Below are 27774 nucleotides of genomic sequence, written 5' to 3'. Positions count from 1 at the left end.
CTTATAATTTGGTCACAATAGAGCGAGATGACTGGACATCTCAACTTTCCCAGGCCAGCATCCCTTTTACTTTCAAAGCATTCTGATTTGTATTAGATAAGACTTTAGATCACTTTACTTAAAATCAAATTTAAACCGAAAAGGTAAAGGAAACTTTTCTTTACTGATCCTTAGTCCTCCTCACTCAGCAGGCTTCTTTTTATCTTTGCCCCTTTGTGCTCATGATTTCCTCACTTTGAATTACAGAAGAGGTTCTTCTCTGATCGCCATCCTGTGTAAGCCTCAGCTCAAGCACTACCTCCTTCAGGAAGCCTTCTTGGCATGCCCTGACCTTCAAGGATCTCTCTCCTTTCTTTGACGTTTTAGCACACAACATAGCATCTCCTGTGGCCTTAATACTATTTTCAGGTTGTTTTCATATGAGTAACTACAAAAGATGTAACTTATTCAAGGACAAAGACTGTGTCTGATTGCTTGTTTCATGCCTCTAGCTCTGTGGCAAAGACATAATAGCTAGTCAATAGATATGTTCTGATTTTCAAACCTGCCAAACCAGTCGGCTTCTGGACATAACAAGATTCCACTATCTCACTGATAACTCCTCTCACAATATTATCCCTGTACTTTTCATTTAAGGCACTTAAAACAGGCTTTGATTATAGATTAATTGGAATGGTTGTCTAATGCCAGTCTGCCCACTACATTATAAGGTCCAAGACTGGAATATTCTATGTACAGCTCTTCACTACACGTCTTAGATCTATGACAGTGCCTGTTCAATAGATATAGCTGCTAACTGAGTGAATGCCAGATGGATGGATAGGTAGACAAAGGGTTAATGAAAGAAGAAATAATCTCAGAATGAACTATGAAGAGAACATTTAAATTTTAGGGAGTCAAAACATTTAAGAAACTACCCAGTTTATATTTCTAAAATGATCATGGGACTACGGGCTTATTAAAACTTCCCTTCTGGGGCCGGGTGGTGGCACACCTGGGTGAGTGCACACGCTACAGTGCGCAAGGACCTGGGTTCAAGCCTCCAGTCCCCACCTGCAGAGGAAAGCTTTGCAGGTGGTGAAGCAGGGCTGCAGGTGTCTCTTTGTCTCTGTCTTCCTCTTCCCGGTTTCTACCCAATAAATAAATAAGGATTTAAAAACAAAACAAGCAAACAAAATAAATACTTCCCTTCCTCAGAAAGAGTTTAAGAGTAGTTAGGTCTCTCCCTCTCTCTCCCGCCCCTGAATCTGGCATCACAGACATGAGTGGCCCTTACATGATATCATTATTTCTCCTTGTTATATAATTTGCTACAGAACAAAAGCCATTGTTTCAAGAAGACAGAGGCACTGTAATAGGTCCTGTGAAAAGGCTCAAAGGCATGTCAGGCTCAGGCATTCCATGCTCCGCCTCAGATTGTCAGTTCTGAGATACACAGCTTCTGACAGCACAGTCGTACTTAATTGGCCCAAAGTCAGCACCGTGAAATGTCTCAGGGCTGACAGTTATAAACTGCTGTACCAAATGGGGCTGTAGGAGCCTGCTGTTTTTGCAGTTGGATCAATGTATACTAAGAAACGCTGAGGAAGAGAAATGTAAAGAAAATCAGCATAATTCTGGAACCTCAGGCAGCCTGCTAATTAACTGAGAGGCCTGACATTTATATAATGCTTTGGAATATAAAAACATGTTCACATTTCTGTTCTTCTTTAGTTCTTACAACATTCCATAAAGCAATATTATCTCTTTCTTACTGATGTGGAAATTTGGGGGTTTGAGAGGAACCAGCAAGTTATCAAGATTAGAAGCACAAACTTTCTGACCCCATGCTTACTTTTTCTTCCCCTCAGAGCACTCATCAGTTCTGGTTAATGATGGTGCGAGGGATTGAACCTGGCACTTTGGAGCTTTAGGCACAAGAGTCTCTTTGCATAACCATTATTCTATCTACCCCCACCCTCCATGCTCTCTTGATGATTATTTTGTATACCCTCAAGTGAATGATACATTTTCAGTTCTCAAACTAAATGCTTTCTCTTTCTTAGCATATGGTGATGAGAATAATGCCCAGAGTACAAGCTACAGGCAATGTGTAACTCTGCAGACATTTGCTGCTAGTTTTCCCTTCCATCCACCTACACAACAGGTGCGTGCAGCAGGAGAATGAGACATGAAGAAGCCGCAGGGACCAACAGGAAAAACAGGACACATAAGGAAATATGCTGGCAGACTGGTCTCTCTGGCAAGTTCTGCTCAACTCACAAAAGCTTCTGAGCAGGAAACATCCCAGGTTGAGAAGGAATTATGTAGTAAAGACCAGTACCACATGTCAAACGTAGCAACAGACAATCTTAAAAGCTTGATACAGGCCCCTGGGGGAAATTTGCGAGGTATCAGATTTAAACTTTGGTCTTCTCTTTCTCTGAAATGGCCTGTCTCCTGAGCCCAGCCCTCCTTTGCAGTTGAGTTCACTCCCTTACTACCTCTCACCTACTCAGCCAGTCTTCTGACTTGTTTCTGTGCTTTCTGTCACTGATGCAGTCTTTTTTTTTTAAATCAATGAATTTATATATTTATTTTTCTTGCCACCAGGCTTGTTGCTGGGGCTTGATGCTGGCACTCTGAATCCACCACTCCTAGTGTCCATTTCTTCCTTTCTGTTTTTCTTTTTTCTTTGATAGGACAGAGAGAAATTGGGGAGGGGGGGGCAGATAAGGGGATAGAGATAAACACCTGCAGATCTGTTTCATAGCTCATGAAGGCCCCCCACTCCCAGGTGGGGAGAGGGGACCCAAACCAAGGTTTTTCCACATGGAAAAGTTTGAGCTCAACTGGTGTGTCACCACCAAGGTCCCTGATGCAGTCTTTTAGATGTCATCTCCTCTTGGTTTCTCTAACTTGTCTTAATGGCTTTCAGTTGTGTTCTGTCTGCTGTCTAGCTAGCACCCTACCCTGGGGAGAGCAGTCTGGAGAACTCTCAGAAGGCTAGAAATGGACCCTATGACCCTGCAATTCCTCTCCTGGGGATATATCCTAAGGAGCCCAACACACCCATCCAAAATGATCTGTGTATACCTATGTTCATAGCAGCACAATTTGTAATAGCCAAAACCTGGAAGCAACCCAGGTGTCCAACAACAGATGAGTGGCTGAATAAGTTGTGGTATATATACACAATGGAATACTACTCAGCTATTAAAAAGAGTGATTTCACTGTTTTCAGCCCATCTTGGATGGAGCTTGCAGGAATCATGTTAAGTAAGATAAGTCAGAAACAAAAGGATGAATATGGGATGATCCCACTCATAGACAGAAGTTGAAAAACAAGGTCAGAAGGGAAAACACTAAGCAGAACTTGGGCTGGAGTTGGTGTATTGCACCAAAATAAAAGACTCTGGTGAGGGCGGGGGGGGGGGGGGGATCAGGTCCTGGAATAGGATGGCAGAAGAGGATCTAGAGCAGGGGTTAATTGTTATGTGGAGAACTGAGAAATATGACGGATGTACAAACTAGTGTATTTTACTTTCGACCATAACTGTTAGTCCCCAATAAAGAAATTTTAAAAATTTTACTTCCATGGGACTCAGTGGTGGAATAGAGGCCATGCAAGCCTCAGGACCTAGGTTCAGTCTCTTAACACTGCATATGCCAGAGCTGAACAATGCTGTGGTGTTCACCATTCCCCCCCGGCCCCCCACACACCCTCTCTCATATAAATAAACATGTCTTGCCCCATTTTCTACAAAAAGAGTCTATTCTATGACCAGTGGATGGATGGTCAGCACTTACAAATCATTTGCTAACAGGAAGGTTGTTTGCATAATCTGTTATCCTCCTAAAGGCCTCCTCCCTGCACAGACTGTCAACTGCCTTCTCCCTTTCACCTTTCTTGAGTAAAAACTGACCTTGCATATAAGATGCACACACAAATGTTTGTGGCAGCTTTATTCATACAGACAGAAAGTGAGTGGAACTCAAATGTTTATCAACAAAGCAGAGATACCTAAACAATGGAATAGTGTGAAGACTAGCTTCACTGACTTTTTTGGGTCATTTCTTGGTCTCATGTTTCTAAGAACATTTTAAGTGCCAAGAATTCTAAATGTGTACCTCTAGCCCAGACTTCCACTTAGGTCCGCTCTCTACGCTTGTATTGTCCCTCTCGATAATAAGCCCATTTGAGTGGTGGGTGTCATGTGGAACTATACATTATAATCTTATAACCCACTGCTAGTCATAAAGAAAATATAAAACTAGAAAAACATTTAAAACCTATACAAAAAAAATAATAATTCTACTTGCTTGACAGCTGAGACATCAAATTTATGCGAAGTTGATCTCTCCTTTGTTCCCATTGATCTATTAAACATAAAGTCTTTCCCATTGCAGACAATGGCAATTTCATTCTTCCAGTTGCTCAGATCAAAATTCTTGGAGTTGGGGGTCGGGCAGTAGTGCAGCAGGTTAAACACACGTGGCACAAAGTTCAAGGACCAGCACAAGGATCCCGGTTTAAGCCCTGGCTCCCCACCTGCAGGGGAGTCACTTCACAGGCAGTGAAGCACATCCGCAGGTGTCTATCTTTCTCTTCCCACCTCTGTCTTTCCCTCCTCTATCCATTTCACACTTCACTTTCAACATTTCACTTCACAGGCAGTGAAGCACGTCTGCAGGTGTCTATCTTTCTCTCCCCCTCTCTGTCTTTCCCTCCTCTCTCCATTTCTCTCTGTCCTATCCAACAACATCAATAACAACAACAGTAATAACTACAACAACAGTGAAAAAGAACAAGGGTAACAAAAGGGAAAATAAGTTAACTAATTTTTAAAAAATTCAGATATCTCCCAGATGCCCTCCTTTCCTGAGCCTTCCTACTGTCCATCCCAGTTACAGCTTCCTGTAAAGTCACCGAAGATACTTTGAAGCAACTGAAATGTACAAAGACTCCTACAGCTTTCCAAACTGAGATCTAACCTCACTTCTAAGGCCAACCTAGTGACTTATGTACAGGTCAGCATCTCGGCCTTCTTGCTAGTTCCGTTCTGACTAACCTACTTAGAGTAACTGAAATCTTGTCCTACTTATGAAAAACCAGCCATATAAACTCAGTCTTAGGAATAAGGTGTCCTTGCTTCTCCCTCTGTTTTTTATTTCCTGTCTTGGCATACAGTCCCATATCTGATTTATTAGACTTCAGTCCAGCACTTGTGTTCATCTATTCTTTTCAGAGCTTAGCCCTGGGTGTCCTGCCCCTGTTTCTGAGTCCTTTCCTTCTCACGAACTAGTCTCTTACTTCTGCTTTCTCTTAGACCTCTTGGATTCTGATCTCTGCCCACAAACCTCTGTAGGATTCCTGAATGTCAATTTCCTGTTTACTTAGATTTCTTCCCACAGACACCTTGACAGCCAATCGAAAAATCCTCCACAGTACTCTTTTTTTTTTTTTCTTTGCCTCCAGGGTTATCACTGGGGCTGGGTAACAGTACTATGGTCCTGGTGGCCCTTTTTTCCATTTTACTGGATAGGATAGAGAGAAATTGAGGGAAGATGGGAGTATAGAGAAAGAAAGGGAAAGAGATAGTTACCTGCAGACCTGCTTCACTGCTTGTGAGGTGACCTGCCCCAGCAGGTGGGGAGCCAGGGCTCAAATCATGGGATCCTAGTGCGTGTCCTTGCACTTTGTACTATGTACGCCTAACCCAGTGCACTTAACTGCCTGACCCCCCTCCCCAGTCCTTCCCATTCTTCATGTGAACATTCTGATTTCTCTCATCATCAACTCTGACATCTTCCTGAAAAGCCAGCCAAGCCCTGACCAGTTCTGTCTTTTTTCTTCCTTCCTTCTTTCCTTCCTTCCTTCCTTCCTTCCTTCCTTCCTTCCTTCCTTTCTTTCTTTCTCCAGGGTTATTGCTGGGGCTCAATGCCTACACTATGAATCTATTGCTATTAGAGGCCATTTTTTTATTGGATAAGACAGAGAAATTGAGGGAGGAGGGGAAGATAGAGAGGGGAGAGACAAAGATAGACACCTGCAGATCTGCTTCACCACTTATGAGGCACCCCCCACCCCCGCAGGTGGGGAATCGAAAGCTTGAACTGGGATCCTTGCACATGTCTTTGAACTTCATACTATGTACACTTAACCTGGTGCCCTACTGTCCGGCCCCCTAATTTGGTCTTTTTCTATTTAAGATCGTATAAGGCCTGTCCTAGTCTTGAACAAGCTTTGAGCCAGAAAGTAATGGATACACACTCTAGCTCCTCAAAGGACATATTCAGCCTTCCATCAGTATTAGAATATTCTTGGTTATGCCAATGTCCATGATCAGTGGAGAAGCAATTACAGAAGCCAGACCTTCTACATTCTGCACCCCATAGAGAATTCTTGTCCATATTCCCAGAGGGATAAAGAATAGGAAACCTTCCAATAGAGGGGATGGGATATGGAACTCTGATGGTGGGAATTATGTGAAAATTGTACCCCTCTTGTCCTACAATTTTTATTAAATCATGAACAGGGGTAGATAGCATAGTGGTGATAGCATAGATCCATACCTGAAGCTCTGAGTCCCAGGCTTCCAGTTCCCCATACCACCATAAACCAGAGCTGAGCAGTGCTCTGATAAAAACACAGACACATACACACAATCATTAATAAAATACTCTTGGGAGTTGGGCGGTACTGCAGTGGGTTAAGCGCCTGTTTCGAGCCCTTGGCTCTCCACCTGCAGGGGAGTCGTTTCACAAGTGGTGAAGCAGGTCTGCAGGTGTCTATCTTTCTCTCCCCCTCTCTGTCTTCCCCTCCTCTCTCCATTTCTCTCTGTCCTACCCTACAACGACAACATCAGTAACAACAACAATAGCTACAACAATAAAATAACAAGGGCAGCAATAGGAATAAATAAATATTTTTTCAAAACTCTAAAAATAAATAAATAAATAAAATAAAATACTCTTAGTTAAAACAGTTGAAGCTGATTACCAAAAACAACCAATGTCCAAAACATATATGTGAGTTTTCTTTAGTGGATCTGCTTTACCTACACCTTTTCATTTGGATTAGAAACCAGAAGGCATTTTGTTTTCTAAACGGGAGTTCACTTTTAGACTTATCAGTTAACTGGACACGAACAGAAGGCCCAAATAAAAATAAAGTGAAAGCTACTATAGTTAGATCAACACTAGAATTCAATCCTAGATTTCTATTTTTGTTTTCATTAGTCCTAGTATATATGTCTTGGGCTAAAAGTCACATACCTAGAAGCATCAAGGAATGGTCTGGAGGCCAAGTTGATCCATTCTTCTCTGTTAGATGAATATTTTGGTTCCCGGGGTGTTTCACTCATGGTTTCCAAGTCCACTAAGTAATGGCACTTACTGATATCAATCTGTAATGGGGGGAAAAAAAAAAAAAAGAAAAAGCACCCTTCATTAGTAATTGCAAAAGTTCCTTCAGGGTAGGGAATATCAGTTGCAATGCTAAGAATTCCAATAGGATTTAAGAGGAGCAGTCATCTGAGTCATGTTCAAGAATAGTATTACATATGCTCTCTCCACTCAGATAAGAATGTAGAGTACTGGGCTATAATACAGGATACTAGGGGTGGGATAGAGGGGAGAAATGCATTCACCTAGCCAATTTAAATATAAACTTTGGGGAGTTTTGACTCTAGTTGGGTTATTAAGTCTCTCTAGTCTTACAGACACTTTTGAAAGCTACCATGAGTCCATAATCTGCCTTCCCAAAACCTGTCTTCATCTTCTTACTAGAGCTGCTTCCAATCTATCATCTCTCTTTTTTTTATTGTTGTTGTAGTTACTATTGTTGTTGTTAGTGATGGCGTTGTTAGTACAGAGAGAAATCGAGAGAGGAGGAGAAGACAGAGAGGGAGAGAGAAAGACACCTGCAGACTTGCTTCACCACCTGTGAAGTGACTCCCCTGCAGGTGGGGAACTGGGGGCTCGAACCAGGATGCTTAAGCCGGTCCTTGCGCTTTGCACCATGTGCACTTAACCTGCTGTGCTACTGCCCGACTCAATCTATCATCTCTTATCCAGATTGAGAGGCCTACACATAAATGCTAATGTATGAGGAAACTCTGACTCTGCTGACAGACTTGTAAAGTCACACCACACCTTGCAAGTGGTACAGAAATATCAAGCCTATCATCTTAAAAATTCCAACATAGGGAGCTTGGCGGTAGCGCAGCAGGTTAAGCACACATGGCACAAAGTGCAAGGACTGGTGTAAGGATCCCAGTTCGAGCCCCCGACTCTCCACCTGCATAGGAGGTCTCTTTGTAAGTGGTGAAGCAGGTCTGCAGGTGTTTATCTTTCTCTCCCCTTCTCTGTCTTCCCCTCCTCTCTCCATTTCTCTCTGTCCTATCCAGTAACAACAATAACAGTGGCAACTACAACAAGGGCAACAACAAGGGCAACAAAATGGGGGAAATGGCCTCCAGGAGCAATAGATTCATAGTGTAGGCACCGAGCCCCAGCAATAACCCTGGAGGCAAAAAAAAAAAAAAAAAAATCCAACATAGAGACTGGGAGGTGGCTTAGGGAATAAAGTGTACAACTTGTCTCATATGACCCCTGGGTTATACCCCTAGCACCATATGGGAGCACCAAGAGGGCCCCATGGGTGGTGGAACAGGACTTTGTTGCCTCTCCTTTTTTTTTTTTTTTCTGTCTCTCCCTTTCTCCTCTCTCTTAAGATATATGTAACACAAAAGCTGGTCTGAGGAGGCTGCTCACTACAAGCCCCTCAGCTCATCCCCTGAGATCACATTAAAAGCCTTTGGAGCTGCAGAACAACTAAGGTTTAATGCCACAGCGTGTGCGATCACTATGAAATGTTGAGAGAAATGATCAGGACACACACAAAGTACAATATGCTTCTACGTATATAACGTTCAATACAGGCAAAACTAATGTATGATGTTTGGTAATGCTTATTAAAGTAATAAATCTAAAGAACAAGCAAGGAAATTATTACCATAAAAGTTATGTAACCCCCCCAAAAAAAAGGAGGGGAGGGGAAGCAGGTAGAATCAAAAGTGATTGCTAAAAGATATCTCAGTATAATATAGGGTGATAGTTATACAAGTACTAGGGCTTAAGTACTATTGTATTATTATCATTATTGTTTTTGTTAATTTGCTGGGCACATACATATGTCTACTTTAGGCTTCCAGGCTATATATAACTGAAAGTTTGAGAAACTGCATATGAGAACAACTTGGTATCTCTGACTTACAGTAAACTGTGTTCTTCCCTAATCTCTAACTCACAGTAATGTTCCCGTTCTCTCCCAGTACTATTTATATGTAAGAAAAAAACAAAAAAGACTCGAGTCTCACATCTGTCTTTACATATGGGTTATTCCTCCAGGGGAGAGAAAGCACACAGAGAATTGACGTCAGACCCAATTCCATTCCACATAACTTCTCTAAAAATGATCCTTTGCATAAACACTTCAGGAAGCAGTCTTTTTGGTCTGAACACCCACTCTGTAGCTCCCAAGGATTTTAAAAACATGAAACACATTTTTAAAAGCATTGCAAGTGTCACACATCTGTAATCAAATAAAGTCATCAAGGGGCAGAGACTCTTGTAGTCTCACGCCTGCGAGGGAGCTCTCAGTGTGCCAGTGCAGCAACTGCCCTAAGCTTGACTTGTTCTGACCTTTCCTGACCACTACATGTTTATAGAGATTTGGGGTTAGGAAGTAACTAAGACCCAACTATACCAGTTAGCATTAGGCTCCAGTCACCACACCATCCATATGCAAATTTCACTTAAGCACAAAGGTTTTCTAAAGATACTAAGGCCAAATCATACTGAAATATATATATATATATATATATATTTTTTTTTTTTTAAATTAACCCCTTGTAGTTCTTTCTGGAAAGCAGCAGTTGAATCTAGTTCTTTACTACTTTGTTTTTCTTTCTGGAAATAAGTTGCTGATTGGCAAGGGCAAAGACCTCCAGCAGAAAGCAATTAGGTATGATCAAGGGCAGACTCACTATTAGAAAAGAAATAATGTAATTAGAAAAGGGACTCTAGGGGGCCAGGCAGTGGTGCACCTGGATAAGAGCCCATATTACCGTGTGCAAGGACCCAGGTTCAAGATGCTGGTCCCCACCTGCAGGGGAAAGCTTCATGAGTGGTGACACAGAGCTGTAGGTGTCTTCTCGCCGTTTCTTTCCCTCTCTATCTTCCTCTACCCTCTCACTTTTTCTCTGTCTCTATCCAGTAATAAATAAATTAAAATATTTTTTTAAAAGGGACTCTAACAATCACAAAATTAAAAATGCAGCCTACAGAATTAAAGAAAATACATACCTGCTAGCCATATATCTGAAAGGGGGTTAAATACACACAGAAATCACCCAAGTGAATAGTTTAAAAAAGAATAATATAATTTTAAAATTAGCAAAGAACCTGAGTAGGCACTTTCTTTCAAAGATGGCATACAAACAGTTGATAAGTTCATAAAAGGTGCTCAATATCGCCAATTACCAGGCAACTACAAATCAAAACCTGCAGTGAGATTTCATCTCATACCTACTAGGGTAGCTATTACTTAAAACACAAGAGATAAGAAATGTTGGAATGTGGAGAAAAAGGGACTCTTGTGTACTGTTGACTGAAATGTAAGTTGATACAGCCATTATGGAAAACAATATAAATGTCCCTTAAAAATTAAAAATATGGAACTACTATAGCTTCCAATAAAGGGAATGGGGATACAGACCTCTGGTGGTGGGAAAGGTGTGGAATTATACCCCTGTGATCTTATAATTTCATTAATCAATGGTAAATCACTAATAAAAATTAAAGATAAGATCTAGCAATCCCACTTTGGGAATCTTGAAAAGGTTTCTACACTCCTATGTTCACTGCAGCATTAGTCACATTACCCAAGACATGGAAACAACGCAGTATTCCTCAACAGATAAAATGTGACCTGTATATATACCACACATACACAATGGAATATTTCAGACATAAGAAGAAGGAATCTCTGACATTGACAATAACAAGAACAAACCTCAAGGGCATGAGTAAATAAGCCTGAAAGAGTAAAGTAAATACTGTATGATTTTATTTATATGTGAACTCTAAAGTTAAACTCAAAAACAGTAAACAGTGGTTAACAGAACTTAGAGAAAGTGGGGAACTGTTGGTCAAAAGGTGCAAAGTTTTGGTTATAAGATGCCCTGATGGGGAGCAAATGTCACCAGAGTTAACAATAAAGTGTTGCTGCGGGGACAGTAGCTCAACAATGGACTTTCATGCCTGAGCTTCCCAGTTCAATTTCTGGCATTACATGTTCCAGAGAGGTGCTCTGGCTTGTCTGTCTCTTTCTCCCTGCCTCATGAGAAACTCTCTCTCTAATATACAATTCATAACATAAATCTTTAAAAAAAATCAAGTACTATATACTTGAAATCTCCTAAGAGAGGTTACATTTTCTCACCATGAGGGAAAAACAAAAGAAAATTGGGTGTGTGTGTGCCTATAGGGGGGGTTGCAGACATGACACTGAAAATCTGAAATACAGAAAGCAAGTGTTATTTTATTTTATTTATTTTATAATATTTTTTTCCTCCAGGGTTATTGCTGGGGCACAGTACCTGCAGCATGAATCCACTGCTCCTGGAGGCTATTTTTTTCCTTTTTGTTGCCCTTGTTGTTTTATCATTGTTGCGGTTATTGTTGTTATTGATGTAGATGCTGTCGGACAGGACAGAGAGAAATGGAGAGAGGAGGGGACAGAAAGATAGATACCTGCAGACCTGCTTCACCGCCTGTGAAGTGACCCCCCTGCAGGTGGGGAGCTGGGGGCTCGAACTGGGATCCTTACACTTTGGTCCTTCTGCTTCGTGCCATGTGCGCTTAACCTGCTGCACTACCACCCAACCTCCACAAGCATTATTTTTATAATCAGACTTCAGAGATGAAAAGATTGCTGGGGATAGAGTATCTGAAATTTTTTTCCCTGAAGACGGTAGTAAACATTAGAGAGAAGAGAGGGAAAACATCAGAAGTGAGCATGGCTTACATAGAAACAGGAGACACTTCTGCTTGTCCCAAAAGGTGTGCTGAGAAACACAACTAGATTTCCAGGAAATGAAAGAGGACAAATTAGGAGAACCTAAATTTTGCACATTAGGAATCTACTCAAGATTTTCCAGCCAAGGATTTTAGAGAGTCTGTACTGGCTATGCCAGGGAGGGAGAGTTCTAGAGGAAAAGGCTGGGAACAAGGACTTCATTCACTACACAGTATCTCCTTATGAAGTGATGATGCCATGGAGGTCTATGGCAGTGGGAATGCAGAAAGAAGAATGGGCATGGGAGTCGGGCGGTAGCACAGTGGGTTAAGCGCATATGGCCCAAAGTGCAAGGACCAGTGGCGTAAGGACCCCAGATCCCCACCTGCAGGGGAGTCTCTTCACAGGTGGTGAAGCAGGTCTGCAGGTATCTATCTTTCTTTCCCCCTCTCTGTCTTCCCCTCCTCTCTCCATTTCTCTCTGTCCTATCTAATAATGATGACATTAATAACAACAACAATAATAACTACAACGACAATAAAAATCAAGGGCAACAAAAGTGAAAAGAAAAAAAAAAAGAATGGGTATATCTCAGGGAAATGAATGACACTTAGATTTCCAATCCAGTGGATTGAGGGAGGGAAGGGTTTCCATGAAGAATCATTTTGGGTGAGAAAGTTGTGCTTTATACCTACTGAGTGGGAAGAAGCGTGGTGTGTCCAAGTGACTAAAGAAGGCCCCAGGCAACTGGAATGCTGAGAATTAGACTTGTTTTCTGTCCCTACTATCTGGAACACTTTCTGCTCACACCTCATAAATCCTTACTCATCCTTCAGATTTCAGCTGAAAATTATTTCCTTAGAAAAGACGTCACTGTCCACTTAAGGCAGGATAGGTCCCCAAATTCACATGCTTTCACAGCAATCTGTACTTCTCCATTAGAAGATTTCACAATTAGAACTTACTTATGAATTAATTAGCAAATTAATAAACTATAAGCTGGGTTTGAGTCTGTCTCAACCAAGCACAGCACAACACACACTAAGTGAAAAAGTATATATTTAACAAATACACAGAAGAATGCATGGGAAAAGAAGTGAAAGAAAGAGGAGGGGAAAAAAGATAAAAGGGAGAAAAGAAAAATAAACAGAGAGGAGCAAAAGACCACAGCTGCCTGGGAAGATTCTGATAGTACTGGAAAGAATGTAGAAGTGAGGGACAGAAGGAGCCATCATCAGGACGGTTGTGGGTGGAATAAAGGAGTGGTTTTGAAATTTGAGGTGAATGGATTTCAAAGTCACAGAGAGGCTATGAGGAGGCTGAAGATGGAGAAAAGGTAGCAACAGGAATAGGTTCAACAACAAACTTATCATAGTTCCCGAATGCTGTGTAAGGACAGGGAGAGAACTAATGGTCCACCCTCCTTTCCTCAGTGACCTTCCCTGCTGTCTATCCAGCTGTCTGAGCCAAGCCCCACAAGTCCTAAGAACAGGAAGGATGTGAACTTGCAGTCAAGCATCTATCAGCTGGAAATGACAATGACGTACATAGTTGTAAAAATAGAGATCTCTGGCAAGGGCCAACGTGGAGTTCAGGGAACATCACAGTGAAGCCATCTCCATATAGAAGAGATTATTTCTCAGATGTTGCTGGAAAACAAATACAGTGACAATCTTGAAAGAGTTTAAGGGGATGACTGGGGAGATAGCATAGTGGTTCTGCAAAAGGCTTTCATGTCCAAGGCTCTAAGGTCCTAGGTTCAATATCCAGCTCCACCATAAGCCAGTCACCATAAGTCTGCAGTACTTTGGTCTCTCTCTTATTAAATAAGAAAAAAAATTTTTTTGAAAAAAAAGTTTATGGGGATAATGTGAAAAATCAATGATCCTATAGCCTCTAAGGCAAGGGGCAGGAGTTAAGTCGAAAAAGCTGTTTAGACACTTTGCCTATGGTCATAGCTGATCCTATAAAGCAATAACAAATGACTGACATGTACTGTAAATTTAACACTTAGCTTCTGAAAAAATTATTTTCAAGTACTTTATTTTATTTATTGTGGATACAGACAGAGAGAAACTGAGAAGACAGGGGGAGAGAGCGGGAGAAAGAGAGATACCTGCATCATGGTTTCACTGCTCATAAAGCTTCCCTTCATGCAGGTGGGGGCCCAGAGGCATGAACCTGGGTCCCTGTGCATGGTGATGTGTGTATTCAACGGGATGCCTGACTCCTTAACACTTAACTTTTAAGCAACATTCAGGATGTCTTCTTTCTTTCCAAAACATGTATTATATTTTGACTCATTACTCTTCCTCATACCCCTCTGTGAGTGACAGTGGTAAAGCCTGGGACTTCTTGTGGTTCAGTCTTCTGAGATCTGTGAAGCAGGGACTAAGTCTGTCTTGATTACCACTGTGTCTCTGGTGCCGGGCCAGTGCGTGACACAGCAGGCAGTCAAAAAGTATTTATTGAAGGGGAGAATGGCCGCCAGCTGTACCAGACTGCTGGACAACTTCAAACACCAAGTGTCAAGCACTAAGATCAAGTGTTGCTAAGTGCCAAGACTCTCTTCTCTTCTAGCCTTTTAGTTTCTAGCCCTAGGCCTCTAGCCCTGGGAGGACAATCTATTTCCTCTACAATACCTACAAGAAAGATCAAGTCATGTTGTAATTAAGTCTACAAAAAAAAAAAAAAAAAAAAAACAACCAATTAGCAAAATGAGTACAAGCTCCAGTAAAGGAATAAGACTAAGATTATTCAGCATAGTAAAATTGACTTACTTAGATTTTTTAAGCTTATTATTTATTTATTTATTTATTTATTTTGGATAGAGACAGAGAGAAATTAAGAGGAAAGGAAGGGATACAGATGGAGCAATAAAGAGAGGCACCTGCAACGCTGCTCCAATCCTTGTGAAGCTTCCACCCTGCAGGTGGGTCCAGGGGCTTGGTCTCAGATCATAGTGCACTGTAACATGTGTGCTCAACTGGATGTGCCACAGCCCACCCCCGTCTTACTGAGATATTTTATAGAATTCTATAGAGCATGGGAGTTGCCTATAGAAATCAACTTAATGGGGAGCCGGGCGGTAGCGCAGTGGATTAAGCACACATGGCATGAAGCACAAGGACCAGACTAAGGATCCCGGTTCGAGCCTCCAGTTCCCCACCTGCAGGAACGTCACTTCACAAGCGATGAAATAGGTCTGCACGTGTCCATCTTTCTCTCCCCCTCTCTGTCTTCCCCTCTTCCCTCAATTTCTCTCTGACCTTCCAAAAATGACAGCAATGACAACAACAATAATAACAACAATGTATATATCCTAAGGAACTCAACACATCCATTCAAAAAGATCTGTGTACACATATGTTCTTGGCAGCACAATTTGTAATAGCCCAAACCTGGAAGCAACCCAGGTGTCCAACAACAGATGAGTGGCTGAGCAAGTTGTGGTCTATATACACAATGGAATACTACTCAGCTGTAAAAAATGGTGTCTTCACCGTTTTCAGCCGATCTTGGATGGACCTTGAAAAAATCATGTTGAGTGAAAGAAGTCAGAAACAGAAGGATGAATATGGGATGATCTCACTCTCAGGCAGAAGTTGAAAAACAAGATCAGAAAAGAAAACACAAGTAGAACCTGAAATGGAATTGGCATATTGCACCCAAGTAAAAGACTCTGAGGTGGGTGGGTGGGGAGAATACAGGTCCATGAAGGATGATAAATGACATAGTGGGGGTTGTATTGTTAAATGGGAAACTGGGGAATGTTATGCATGTACAAACTATTGTATTTACTGTTGAAAGTAAAACATTAATTCCCCAATAAAGAAATAAATTAAAATAAATAAATAAATAAATAAATAATAATAACAACAATGATAAGGGCAGCAAAAGGGAAAAATGGCCTCAAGGAATAGTGGACTCATAGTGCAGTCACCGAGCCCCAGCAATAACCCTGGAGACCAAAAAGAAAAACAAAAAAAGAAAAAAGATATCAACTTAATGGCTAGGGAGACAGTTAATGCAGTAGAGTACATTTTTTGCACCCATGAGAGATAGTTCAAATGGCAGGGCATGTGCCTTGCCATGTGCAGGGCCCAGGGTCAAGTACCAACATACATGGGGAATATTACAGCACTGTGTGAAGTTCTGGTGTGACTGTACCTACCCCAGTTTGCCTGTCTGTCTCTAAAACAAAAAGAATGAAAGAGTCGGGGGTTGGGCGGTGGTGCAGTGGGTTAAGCGCATGTGGCGCAAAGCGCAGGGACCGGCGTAAGGATCCCGGTTCAAGCCCCCGGCTCCCCACCTGCAGGGGAGTCACTTCACAGGCGGTGAAGCAGGTCTGCAGGTGTCTGTCTTTCTCTCCCCCTCTCTGTCTTCCCTCCTCTCTCCATTTCTCTCTGTCCTGTCCAACAACGAACAACATCAACAATGGCAATAATAATGACCACAATGAGGCTACAACAAGGGCAACAAAAGGGGAAAAAAATGGCCTCCAGGAGCAGTGGATTCATTGTGTAGACACCAAGCCCAGCAATAACCCTGGAGGAAAAAAAAATTAAAAGAAAAGAAAAATAATAATAATAAAAAAGAATCAAAGAGTCAATCTGGAAGCAGTGCAATTGCACATGTGCAGGGCCCTAGCAACACACACACATACACACACCTTAAACAAGTATTCCTGAGTTCCAGTATTATGTTCAAAATATTCAACTTTGGGGGCAGGTGGTAGCGCAGCAGGTTAAGCGCATATGGCACAAAGCACAAGGACCGGCATAAAGATCCCGCTTCAAGGCCATGGCTCCCCACCTGCACTGGGGGTCACTTCACAAGCAATAAACCAGGTCTGCAGGTATCTTTCTCTCCCCCTCTCTGTCTCCCTCCTCTCTTGATTTCTCTCTGTCCTATCCAATAACAACAACATCAATGGCAAAAATAACAATAACAAGGGCAACAAAAAGGGCAACAAAATGGGAAAAAATGGCTTCCAGGAGCAGTGGATTCATAGTGCAGGCACTGAGCCCCAGCAATAAAGCTGGAGACAAAATAAAAACAAAAATTCTATTCTATTTAGATCTGAATGTACTTCCCACTGTCAGGAAAAGGATCAGAAAGCCTGAAGAACACAGTCAATACACAGAAGAAGCATATTTAAAAGTAAGTCTAAATTTCATGTGGATATTCCTTGTTTATTTTCAATTCACAAACAAAACGTTGGCAACAATTAAGTTCAGTCCTGCAAGCTGTAATACTCTCTGCATATAAAGAATGTCACAAAAAAAAATTTTCTTTTCAGGTCTTCTGATTCTATTCTGGCCACAATTTTTATTATAAGAAATACAAACTTGGGAGTCAGGCGGTAGTGCAGCGGGTTAAATGCACATGGCGCAAAGTGCAAGAACCAGCGTAAGGATCCCAGTTCAAGCCCCCAGGTCCACGTCTGCAGAAGGGTTGCTTCACAGGCGATGAAGCAGGTCTGTAGGTATCTGTCTTTCTCTCCCCCTCCCTGTCTCCCTTCCCCTCTTGATTTCTCTGTCTTAACCACCAACAACAACATCAGTGGTAATAATAATAGTAATAATAATAATGACGACAACAACAAGAGCAACAAAATGGGAAAAAGATGGCCTCCAGGGGCAGTGGATTCAGAGTGCAGGCACCGAGCCCCAGCAATAACCCTGGAGAAAAAAAAAGAAAAGAAAAGAAATGCAAACACAGGGGCTGGGTGGTGGTGCTCCTGGTTGAGCATAAACATCACCATGTGCAATGACCCGGCTTCAAGCCCCAGGTCTCCACCTTCAGGGGAGAAAATTCCCAACTGATAAAGCAATGCTGCAGGTGCCTCTGTCTTGTCCTCTCTCTCTGTCTCTTTATTCATTCTCAATTTCTCTCTGCCTCTATCCACTAAATAAATAAAATATTAAAAAAGAAATACAAATACAAAAGGAAATCTTAAATGAGAATAATGAAACTATTGATGTTTCATGTTCTCAGCAAGATTTTGAGAAACACACTAAATGATCTTAATAAAGGCAATAAATTTTTTAAAAATCTTATTCCCTCTACATATAAATATATATAAGCCTACTAACTTTGGATGTGGGTTATATTAGCAAGAAAAGGTAAAACAAGTATTTGAAACAACTGAAATTATACCAACAGGAAATCTGCTGCCCTCAACTTAGTGTTCTTATTTATATTTATCTAATACTACTATTTGCATAAAAATGAAAACTCTCTAGGGTCAGGTGGTGGCACACCCTGTGGAGCACAAGTCACACTGCACAAGGAGCTCCCACACGCCACCTGCAGGGGAAAAGCTTCACAACCGGTAAAGCAGTGCCATAGATGGCTTTTTCTCTCCTTCTCTCTCTCTCTCTCGTTTTTAATATTTCATTTATTTACTTTTTTCTTTATTATATATATATTTTTAATTTAATTTTTTATTTATAAAAAGGAAACACTGACTAGCCATAGGGTAAGAGAAGTACAACTTCACACAATTCCCACAACCAGACCTCCGTATCCCATCCCCTCCCCTGACAGCTTTCCTATTCTTTATCCCTCTGGGAGTATGGACCCAAGGTCATTGTGGGATGCAGAAGGTGGAAGGTCTGGCTTCTGTAATTGCTTCCCCGCTGAACATGGGCGTTGACTGGTCTATCCGTACTCCCAGCCTGTCTCTCTCTTTCCCTAGTGGGGAAGGGCTCTGGGGAAGCAGAGCTCCAGGACACATTAGTCGGGTTGTCTGTCCAGGGAAATCTGGTCGGCATATTATTATTTTTCACCAAAGCACTCCTTAGCTCTGGCTTATGGTGGGGTGGGGGTTTGAACCTGGGACTTTGGAGCCTCAGGCATGAGAGTCTGTATGCATAACCATTATGCTATCTAACCCCACTCTCTCCTTCTCTATATCCCCCTACCCTCTCAATTTTTGTCTCTACCCAATAAATTAATTTAAAAAATGAAAATCCTATATACTCTACTTCTAATTGTGACTGACAGAAGACATTTTTGCACTACCCTCACAGGTTATATCATCTCTATAAAGAATTTAACAGCACTAGACTCTCAATCATGAGGTCCTGAGTTCAATCCCCGGCAGCACCTATGCCAGAGTGATGTCAGGTTCTTTCTCTCTCTCTCCTATATTTCTTATTAATAAATAAATAAAATCTTTATAATAAATAGAATTTAAGAGCAAGCATCTAAGATTCCTCTTCATTCTTTTTTTAAGTTTTTTCTTTTTTAATTCTCTATTTATTCCCTATTGTTGCCCTTGTTTTATTGTAGTTATTATTGCTGTTATTGATGTCATTGTTGTTCGATAGGACAGAGAGAAATGGAGAGAGGAGGGGAAGACAGAGAGGGGGAGAAAAAGATAGACACCTGCAGACCTGCTTCACCGCCTGTGAACTGACTCTCCTGCAGGTGGGGAGCTGGGGGCTTGAACTGGAATCCTTATGCAGGTCCTTGTGCTTTGCGCCATGTGCACTTAACCTGCTGCCCTACTGCCCGACTCCCGATTCCTCTCCATTCTAAGAAAGGATCATTTTAGAGAAAACCAGTCTATCACAATTATAAGTATACTCCACATTGTTGGTTCTACTCTTTTCCAAACTACTGTTGTTCAACAGATTTCATTTCATACTGAAAGACATCCTACTCTAGGATAATAAATACCTTTTTTTTTTTTTTGCCTCCAGGGTTATTGCTGGGACTCCGTGCCTGCACCACAAATCCACTGCTCCTGGAGGCTATTTTTTTCCCCTTTGTTGACCTTGTTGTTTTATCGTTGTTGTGGTTATTATTGTTGTTATTGATGTCATTGTTATTGAATAGGACAGAGAGAAATCGAGAAAGGTGGGGAAGATAGACAGTGAGAGAAAGATAGACCTATAGACCTGCTTCACCTCTTGTGAAACGAACTCCCCTGCAGGTGGGGAGCCAGGGGATTGAACTGGGATCCTTATGCTGGTCCTAACGCCTCACACCATGTGCACTTAATCTGCTGCGCTACCACTCGACCCCTCACAAATACCTATTTTTTATACTGATGATATTTTATGGAGTCTGTATTGAGGTCAGGGAGATAGTTCAGTCCATTAGAGTATAGGACATGCATGCCTGAGGGTCCAGATTTCTTAACACCACCATATGCCAGAGCTGAGCAATGTTCCGGTTTCTTTTCTACTCATAAATAAGGCTTTTTACTCCTGTTTTTTTTTTTTAAGTTTGTCTTAATTTTAGCTCTAAACATAGTTGAAGATACATATTTTTCAGGAATGCCAAGATAAGATTAGTCATTTCTCCCAATTTGCTGATGTCAAGGAACTATTTAAAGTCAAGATATTATCATTGTTATTCTGACATTGTTAAATATGGAAAGGGTTAGGGAAATTTTGGGGGTTTACATGCCTGAAAAAAAATGCCTATTTTTATAGAGCTTTAGCTCCAAGTGCTTTATCGGTGTAACACAAAGATGTTAGATGGCATTCCATCAACAGAATAAGAAACTATGCCAAAGTATAAATAAAAAATTAAGAGAAAATCAATCTGTAATCATCTGAGTTGGCAAAATATGCTCACAAAATCACTTGCAAATGGAATTTTTTGTTTAATCAGTCAGTTGACATTATTAACAGTTCCTGATCTATATTTTGTGACCTAAGAAAGACTTTTAAAAATTAAAATCCTCCAGTCATTTTCATCACCCATTCTAGTGATTGGAAATTTAAAGCTCTACCCAGGTTAACATTTGCATCAACACTTGAAAAACACTTGAAATGTTGGGAAGAGCTAAACCAGGGAGATGGATTGGGGAAGGAGACCAATTTCCTGGTGATTGCTTTGAGGACTGAATGGATAGCTTTTCAGTTTATTTAAAATTCTGTCAATTCCCCTAATACTCTCATATTAAAACTCAATAGCAAAACATGTTCAAGAGGGGCTATTTATGTGCTACTTAGATAATGTAGATAACTGCTAATATAAATAACTGATAATTGGCTATATATGTGTGTTAAAAGTAAGGTTTTTTTCCCCAAAAAAAACTTTATTAATTAATGAGCGAGGAGGTAAAGAAACAGAAAACTAAAGCATCAATCTGGTATAATTAACTACAGGGAGTTGAGCTTGGGACCTCATGCTTAGAGTCCAATGCTTTACACACTGTGCCACCACCCAGGTCTCAAGTTAATGAATTTTTAAAGATTTAAAAGAGTAAGTAGAATTGGGGCCAGGTGGTGTCATACCTGGTTGAGTGCACGTTATCACTACATGCAAGGATCCAGGTTCAAGTCCCCACCTGCACACACAGTGAAGTAATGCTGTAGGTGTCTCTCTTTCTCTCTGTCTCATCCTCCCCTCTCAATTTCTCTCTGTCTCTATCCAATAAAGAGGTAAATAAGTAAATAAATAAAATTGAGAAATTATTATAAAAAGGATTAAAGTATTTGTGTGTGTGTGTGTGTGTGAGAGAGAGAGAGAGAGAGAGAGAGAGAGAGAGACAAGACACCAGGGCTATCACTGAGGTTTGGTTCCTGTACAAATCCACTGTTCCTAGAAGCCAGTTTGTCTTTTAGCTGGAAGCTGAGAGACTGAGAGGGCGAGAGAGTCCGAGACAAAGAGGAGGAGAGACACCACAGCACTGCTCTGCTGCTCACGAAGTTTCCCCTCCGCAAGAACTCCCAGTGTGACTGAAGAGAGCTCGAAGCCAGGTCCTCACACACGGTAAAGTGTGAGCTCTACCAGGTGGGAAACAAGTAGAAATTTCAAGGGTAACAGATAGTGTGTGATCATTTCATAGGAGAAATGTATTACAGTGACAAAAGATCAGCAGTTTTTTGTTTTGTTTCATTTTTGTTTAATCAGCAAGGAACTCTGAAGATTTGTAGTCTGAAAAGTGATTGACAGGATAATGAGAAGAAAGATGGTTGAAGGAGAAGAGAGTGGCCTTATAGGAACAGCAAACTACTTTGGTAAAGACTCACAGATGTACACGAGCCAGCCAGCCAGCCAGGCCTGGTGGAAGAGATTAAATAACAGGCTATAGCTCCCGGGTTTTGAATGAGAGTTGCTACAAACAATCCAACTGGGGGAGTTCAAAAGTATTTATGTGCAAATAGACATAACAAAGCTAAAAGTATTTCATCTTCTGTAACACACCAAACTTGACAGTGAAAACAACAAAAATGTAAATCTGCCAAATCCTAAGATCTGTCACTTCACGCTATACACAAACAAAAAAAGAGAGCCAGGCTGCATCTCTAAGGTCACACGGAAGTCAGTGAAGGCTTTTGAAGTAAAAAGATGATTTATCTACTTCTTTTTAAGTTAAATGTTGGGAGTTTGGAAAAGAAAGATAAGAGAAATGAAGTGCTGAATATAAACAGTGGAGTTAATCAGAGGACTGTTTTTCTGAATTGTGGCATACTCTTAACTATGATCGAGTTCCTGGCAAGGATCAGAATGCCTTTCTTTTTTTTTTTTTAATTTTTAAAAATATTTATTTATTTATTCCCTTTTGTTGTCCTTCCTGTTCTATTGTTGAGGTTATTGTTGTTATTGATATTGTTGTTGTTGTTGGATAGGACAGAGAGAAATGGAGAGAGTAGGGGAAGACAGAGGGGGGGAGAGAAAGACAGACACCTGCAGACCTGCTTCACCGCCTATGAAGCGATTCCCCTGCAGGTGGGGAGCTGGGGACTGAACTAGGATCCTTATGCCAGTCCTTGTGCTTTGTGCCACGTGCGCTTAACCTGCTGTGCTACCACCCGACTTCCATATCAGCTAATTATTTAATCTGATATGTTAAAAGGAGACATCAAATAAAAAGAAAGAGCAAGCACATTCCATATTCTTTCTGCTAAGTCTAACTATAAGCCCTGGCCAACTCAATGATTTGGTGTCTAGAGGCCCTGTTACTTTTTTTTTTTTAATTAATTTCTTTAATGGTAAAAGTAAAATATGATTTGTTGTAAAAATTAATGCATTAATGAAAATCACCTGTACCCCTACTCCACCAGTCACTATCGATCTTAGTGCTATACAGTGTTACTAGTGACCTATTAGTGTAAATCCAAACCTTTTCCTCTGCAGATGAGTTTGTCTTGTAGCCTGGGAGGAGGCACAGCAGACAGAACGTCTGACCTGTAAGCATGAGGCCCCAAGACTGATCCCTAGCATTCCATTTGCCAAAGTGGTACTCTGGCTTGCTCATTATTTTTCTCATAAAATCTGGATCGTGCCATATACTGTTTTACTGTGACATTTTATGTGTATGGTATTTCTTGATTTAAAAGTCTAGTAAGTAGTACCATTTAGGTCCAAAAGAGTGAGATTCAAGAAGAATGTGATCAGTATCTCATGATTTAGAAACTGTAGCTATGCTCCATTACCATGTCATTTACTGGATTTCTTTCTTTTCTTCTTTTATGGATTTAAATCTGCTTTTAAGTGTAACCAAAGAGCTCATTTTTTTGTTTCTTCAGACTTAATCATTCTTTCTTGCATCAAAAATAACAAAATTGTAGGGTGACATTAACACATGATCATGAAACAAAAATGTGTTTCATTTCATTAGTCACAGGCTACATATCAACCAGCTGTCGAGCTAAAAATATGCTTTAGTTTAAAATTTTGTAAAATACAGGCATTTAAGACTCATTTTGAAAGAAATGTGACTTCTTTCAGTTTCTAACACGCCATTAGAAGCTTTGGAGAACAAATCAGTACCTCTAAACCAAAGAAAAAGAAGGTTGGGATGGGGGGGCAGCTGGTGGCACATCTGGTTAAGTATACATAGTACTAAGCACAAGGACTGGCACAAAGATCCAGGTTTAAGCTCTTGGCTTCCCACCTGCAGAAGGGACGCTTCACTATTGGTGAAGCAGGTCTGCAGGTGTCTATCTTTCTCTTTCCCTCTCTATCTTCCCCTCCCCTCTCAATTTCTCTCTGTCCTATCCAATAAAACGGGGAAAAAATGGCCACCAGGAGCAGTGGATTTGTAGTGCCTCCAGGGTTATTGCTGGGGCTCAGTGCCCGCACCATGAATCTACTGCTCCTAGAGGCCATCTTTTCCCCCCCTTTGTTGCCCTTGTTATTATAGCCTTGTTGTGGTTATTATTGTTATTGTTGATGTCGTTTGTTGTTGAATAGGACAGAGAGAAATGGAGAGAGGAGGGGAAGACAGAGAGGGGGAGAGAAACACCTACAGACATTGAAGCAACTCCCCTGCAGGTGGGGAGCTGGAGACTTGAACTGGGATCCTTACGCTGGTCCTTGTGCTTTGCGCCACATGCGCTTAACCCACTGCGCTACCGCCCGACCCCCCAAACTACAATTTTGTAAAGCTGGAAGTAAGAGGAGTTGTGAGAAGAATGCCAGAAAAACTTATAAACAAGCTTCTTATCCTAAAACTAATCTTTGTCAAGTTACAACAGCTTTGAGACTCAGTTTCTATATCCACAAAAATGAAGAGATCAGAAACTTTATGATATCTTAAATCCTCTTCTAAATCCATATTCTTTTACTGTTCAGAAAGAGAAGAAAAAAAAACAGGAATAAGATAAAGAAAGCTTTGTCTACAAAGACAGTCAGGCAAGCAATCCTTCCAAAGCCTTTTCTGAAAACAAGCTTGAAGTCTCTTTTCAAAGTAAACTAGTAGATTATTGTTTTTATATGTACTTTTACTCATTTACTATACATAGAATTGTGCCACCACTGTTTATTAGTTTCCTTTCTATTTTTTTTTTTAAATATGTCACTAACAATCTCTCTGAGTATTGTGCCCAGAGCTCCACTTTCCCATGAGTTCTGTGGTTTTTACTGCACAATAATTTTGTGCAACCCTATATCATACTGTAGCAAAACTAACTGGACTACTGTTTGGGAACAAAATAGTCAAAGGGCAATCTTATTTGTTAAAAAACAGAAGAGAGACAAACTTCCTGTAAGACTGCCTAAGCATTAAGCCAAAGTCAAGGAAGTTTTTGTGAATGTCCTCCTAAAACAGGTGCTATCCATCCCACGGCCTAGCCACTAACTAGGTAGCTCCTAAATCAGACGCCAGATTTTGAATCAGTTCATTCACCCTGAAAAAGTGAACAGAAATGTGGACTTGTTGAAAAAACAGCAAGGAAACATTGAGTACATCTTCTAAATTCAGACCTTAATTCTGTTAAAAAAAAAAAACCTTGGTATGCACCACTATTTTTAAACTGCCACCTGCTCAATATGGGATGTTCAACAACAGCTATTCAATACCTATCATGGAAGACTATGCAGGGGGGAAAAAAACTGCAAGGTGGTTATAATAGTGCAGTAGAAACCACAGAGTTTCTAGAAACACTCTTAATTCTTGATAATCCAAAAGGTTAAGGAGAAGAGTGAGATAAAGGAAGTCATGCATGTTTCCTGCTTTCCATACTGACTCGAAATAGAAGGCAGGCCCAAGCATTTGGCACTGAAGCCAAGAGATGGCTAAAGCAAAGGGCAGATAAAAATAATGCAGCTAGTGAGAATGCTCAGGAAAGATAGAGAACAGAATGCCTTCTTAAATGAACCCAGACTTAAAAAGCAGAACTGATACCAGAAGAAACATAAATATAGTATAGCATGTGCTCCTATATGTCAGTTACTTGGTTATTATAGTCATGAACTCAGCACCATTTCTTTTTTTTATTATCTTTATTTATTTATTTATTTGATAGAGACAGCCAGAAATCTAGAGGGAAGGGGGTGAGAGAGAGACAGACAGAGAGACAGCTGCAGCCCTGCCTCACCACTTGCAAAGTTTTCCCCCTACAGGTGGGGACAGGGGGCTCGAACCTGGGTCCTTGTGCACTGTAACTTGTGCACTCTCAATCAGGTGCGCCACCATCTGGCCACCAGCACCATTTCTTAAAGAGTTATAATCTTGGGTGCGAGGCAGTGGCACACCTGGTCAAACACACATAGTACTATGCACAAAGACGCACGTAAGGACCCGGGTTCCAGTCCCCATTTCCCACCTGCAGCAGAGACACTCACTAGCAATGAAACAGGTCTGCACATGTCTACCTTTCTCTCTCTGTCTCCATTCCTCTCTCAATTTTTCTCTGTCCTATCAAATAAAACAAGGGGAACATAAGGGGAGTTGCCACACAGTAGCGCAACAGGTTAAGTGCACATGGCATGAAGGACCAGCATAAGGATCCAGGCTCCCCACCTCCAGGGGGTCACTTCACAAGCAGTGAAACAAGTCTTTAGGTGTCTATCTTTCTCTCTCCCTTTCTGTCTCCCCTTCCTCTCTCGCTTTCTTTCTGTCCTATCCAACAACAACAATAACAACAAGGGCAACAAAATGGAAAAAAATAGCCTCTAGGAGCAGTGGATTTGTAGTGCAGGCACCAAGCCCCAGCAATAAACTTGGAGACAAAAAAAGAAAAAACAGTTGTAATCTTTTTTTTAATATTTATTTATTTATTCCCTTTTGTTGCCCTTGTTGTTTTATTGTTGTAGTTATTATTGATGTCATTGTTGTTGGATAGGACAGAGAGAAATGGAGAGAGGAGGGGAAGACAGAGGGGGGAGAGAGAGATAAACACCTGAAGACCGGCTTCACAGCTTGTGAAGAGACCCCCTGCAGGTGGGGAGCCGGGGGCTCGAACCCGGATCCTTACACCGATCCTTGCACTTTGCACCACCTGTGTTTAACCTGCTGCGCTACTGCCTGACTCCCGATTGTAATATTAAATTTTAAAAAGGGCCATTTTTTTTCATGTGTTTCTCGGCCTTTTGGATCTCTTCTGTGGTGAATATTCTGTCCATGAAACACATGAAAAAGTGTTCCAAGTCTTTGATTGTCAGAGAAATGAAAATAAAAACAACAATGAGATACCACTTCACTCCTGTAAGCATGTCTGTCATACGTCAGAAAAGGTAGCAACAACAAATGCTGGAGAGGTTGTGGGGTCACAGGAATCCTTCTGCACTGCTGGAGGAAATGTAAATTGGTCCAACCTCTGTGAAGAGCAGTCTGGAGAACTCTCAGAAGGCTAGAAATGGACCTACCCTATGATCCTGCAATTCCTCTCCTGAGGATATATCCTAAAGAACCCAACACACCCATCCAAAAAGGTTTGTATATACCTATATTCATAGCAGCACAATTTGTAATAGTCAAATCCTGGAAGCAACCCAGGTGTACAACAACAGATGAGTGGCTGAGCAAGTTGTGGTCTATATACACAATGGAATACTACTCAGCTATTAAAAATAGTAATTTCACTGTTTTCAGCCCATCTTGGATGGAGCTTGAAGAAATCATGTTAAGTGAAATTAGTCAGAAACAGAAGGATGAATAGGGATGATCTCACTCATCACAGGCAGAAGCTGAAAAACAAAATCAGAAGAGAAAACACTAAGCAGAACTTGGACTGGAGTTGGTGTATTGCACCAAAGTAAAAGACTCTGGGGTAAGGGGTGGGGAGAGTGCAGGTCCTAGAAAAGGATGAGAGAGGACCTAGTGGGGGTTGTATTGTTATGTGGAAAACTGAGAAATGTTATACATGTATAAACTATTGTATTTACTGTTGAATGTAAAACATTAACCAAATAAATAAATAAATAAAGGGCCAGGCAGTAGTGCACCTAGTTGAGTGCACATATTACAGTACACAAGGATCCAGGTTCAAGAGCCAGATCCCTACCTGTAGTGGGAG

The 27774-nt window shown here is 41.1% G+C and overlaps 1 protein-coding gene across 2 annotated transcripts in view; it reads right to left on the bottom strand.

Moving 5' to 3' along the window:
* ALG9 (ALG9 alpha-1,2-mannosyltransferase) overlaps positions 1 to 27774 on the bottom strand; it is an 86803-nt gene that overhangs the window by 15402 nt on the left and 43627 nt on the right. The window contains exon 14 of one of the 2 annotated variants that reach the window (XM_016195384.2): positions 7258 to 7388. The exons of the other annotated variant lie outside the window; for it this stretch is intronic. Within the exon in view, the coding sequence (XP_016050870.1) occupies positions 7258 to 7388 (131 nt within the window). The remainder of the gene's footprint in view (positions 1 to 7257; positions 7389 to 27774) is intronic. 2 annotated transcript variants of the gene reach the window in all.

This window comes from Erinaceus europaeus, chromosome 20 (genome assembly GCF_950295315.1).
Source record: "Erinaceus europaeus chromosome 20, mEriEur2.1, whole genome shotgun sequence".
NCBI lineage: Eukaryota > Metazoa > Chordata > Mammalia > Eulipotyphla > Erinaceidae > Erinaceus > Erinaceus europaeus.
This window is presented reverse-complemented; position numbering and strand designations above follow the sequence as displayed.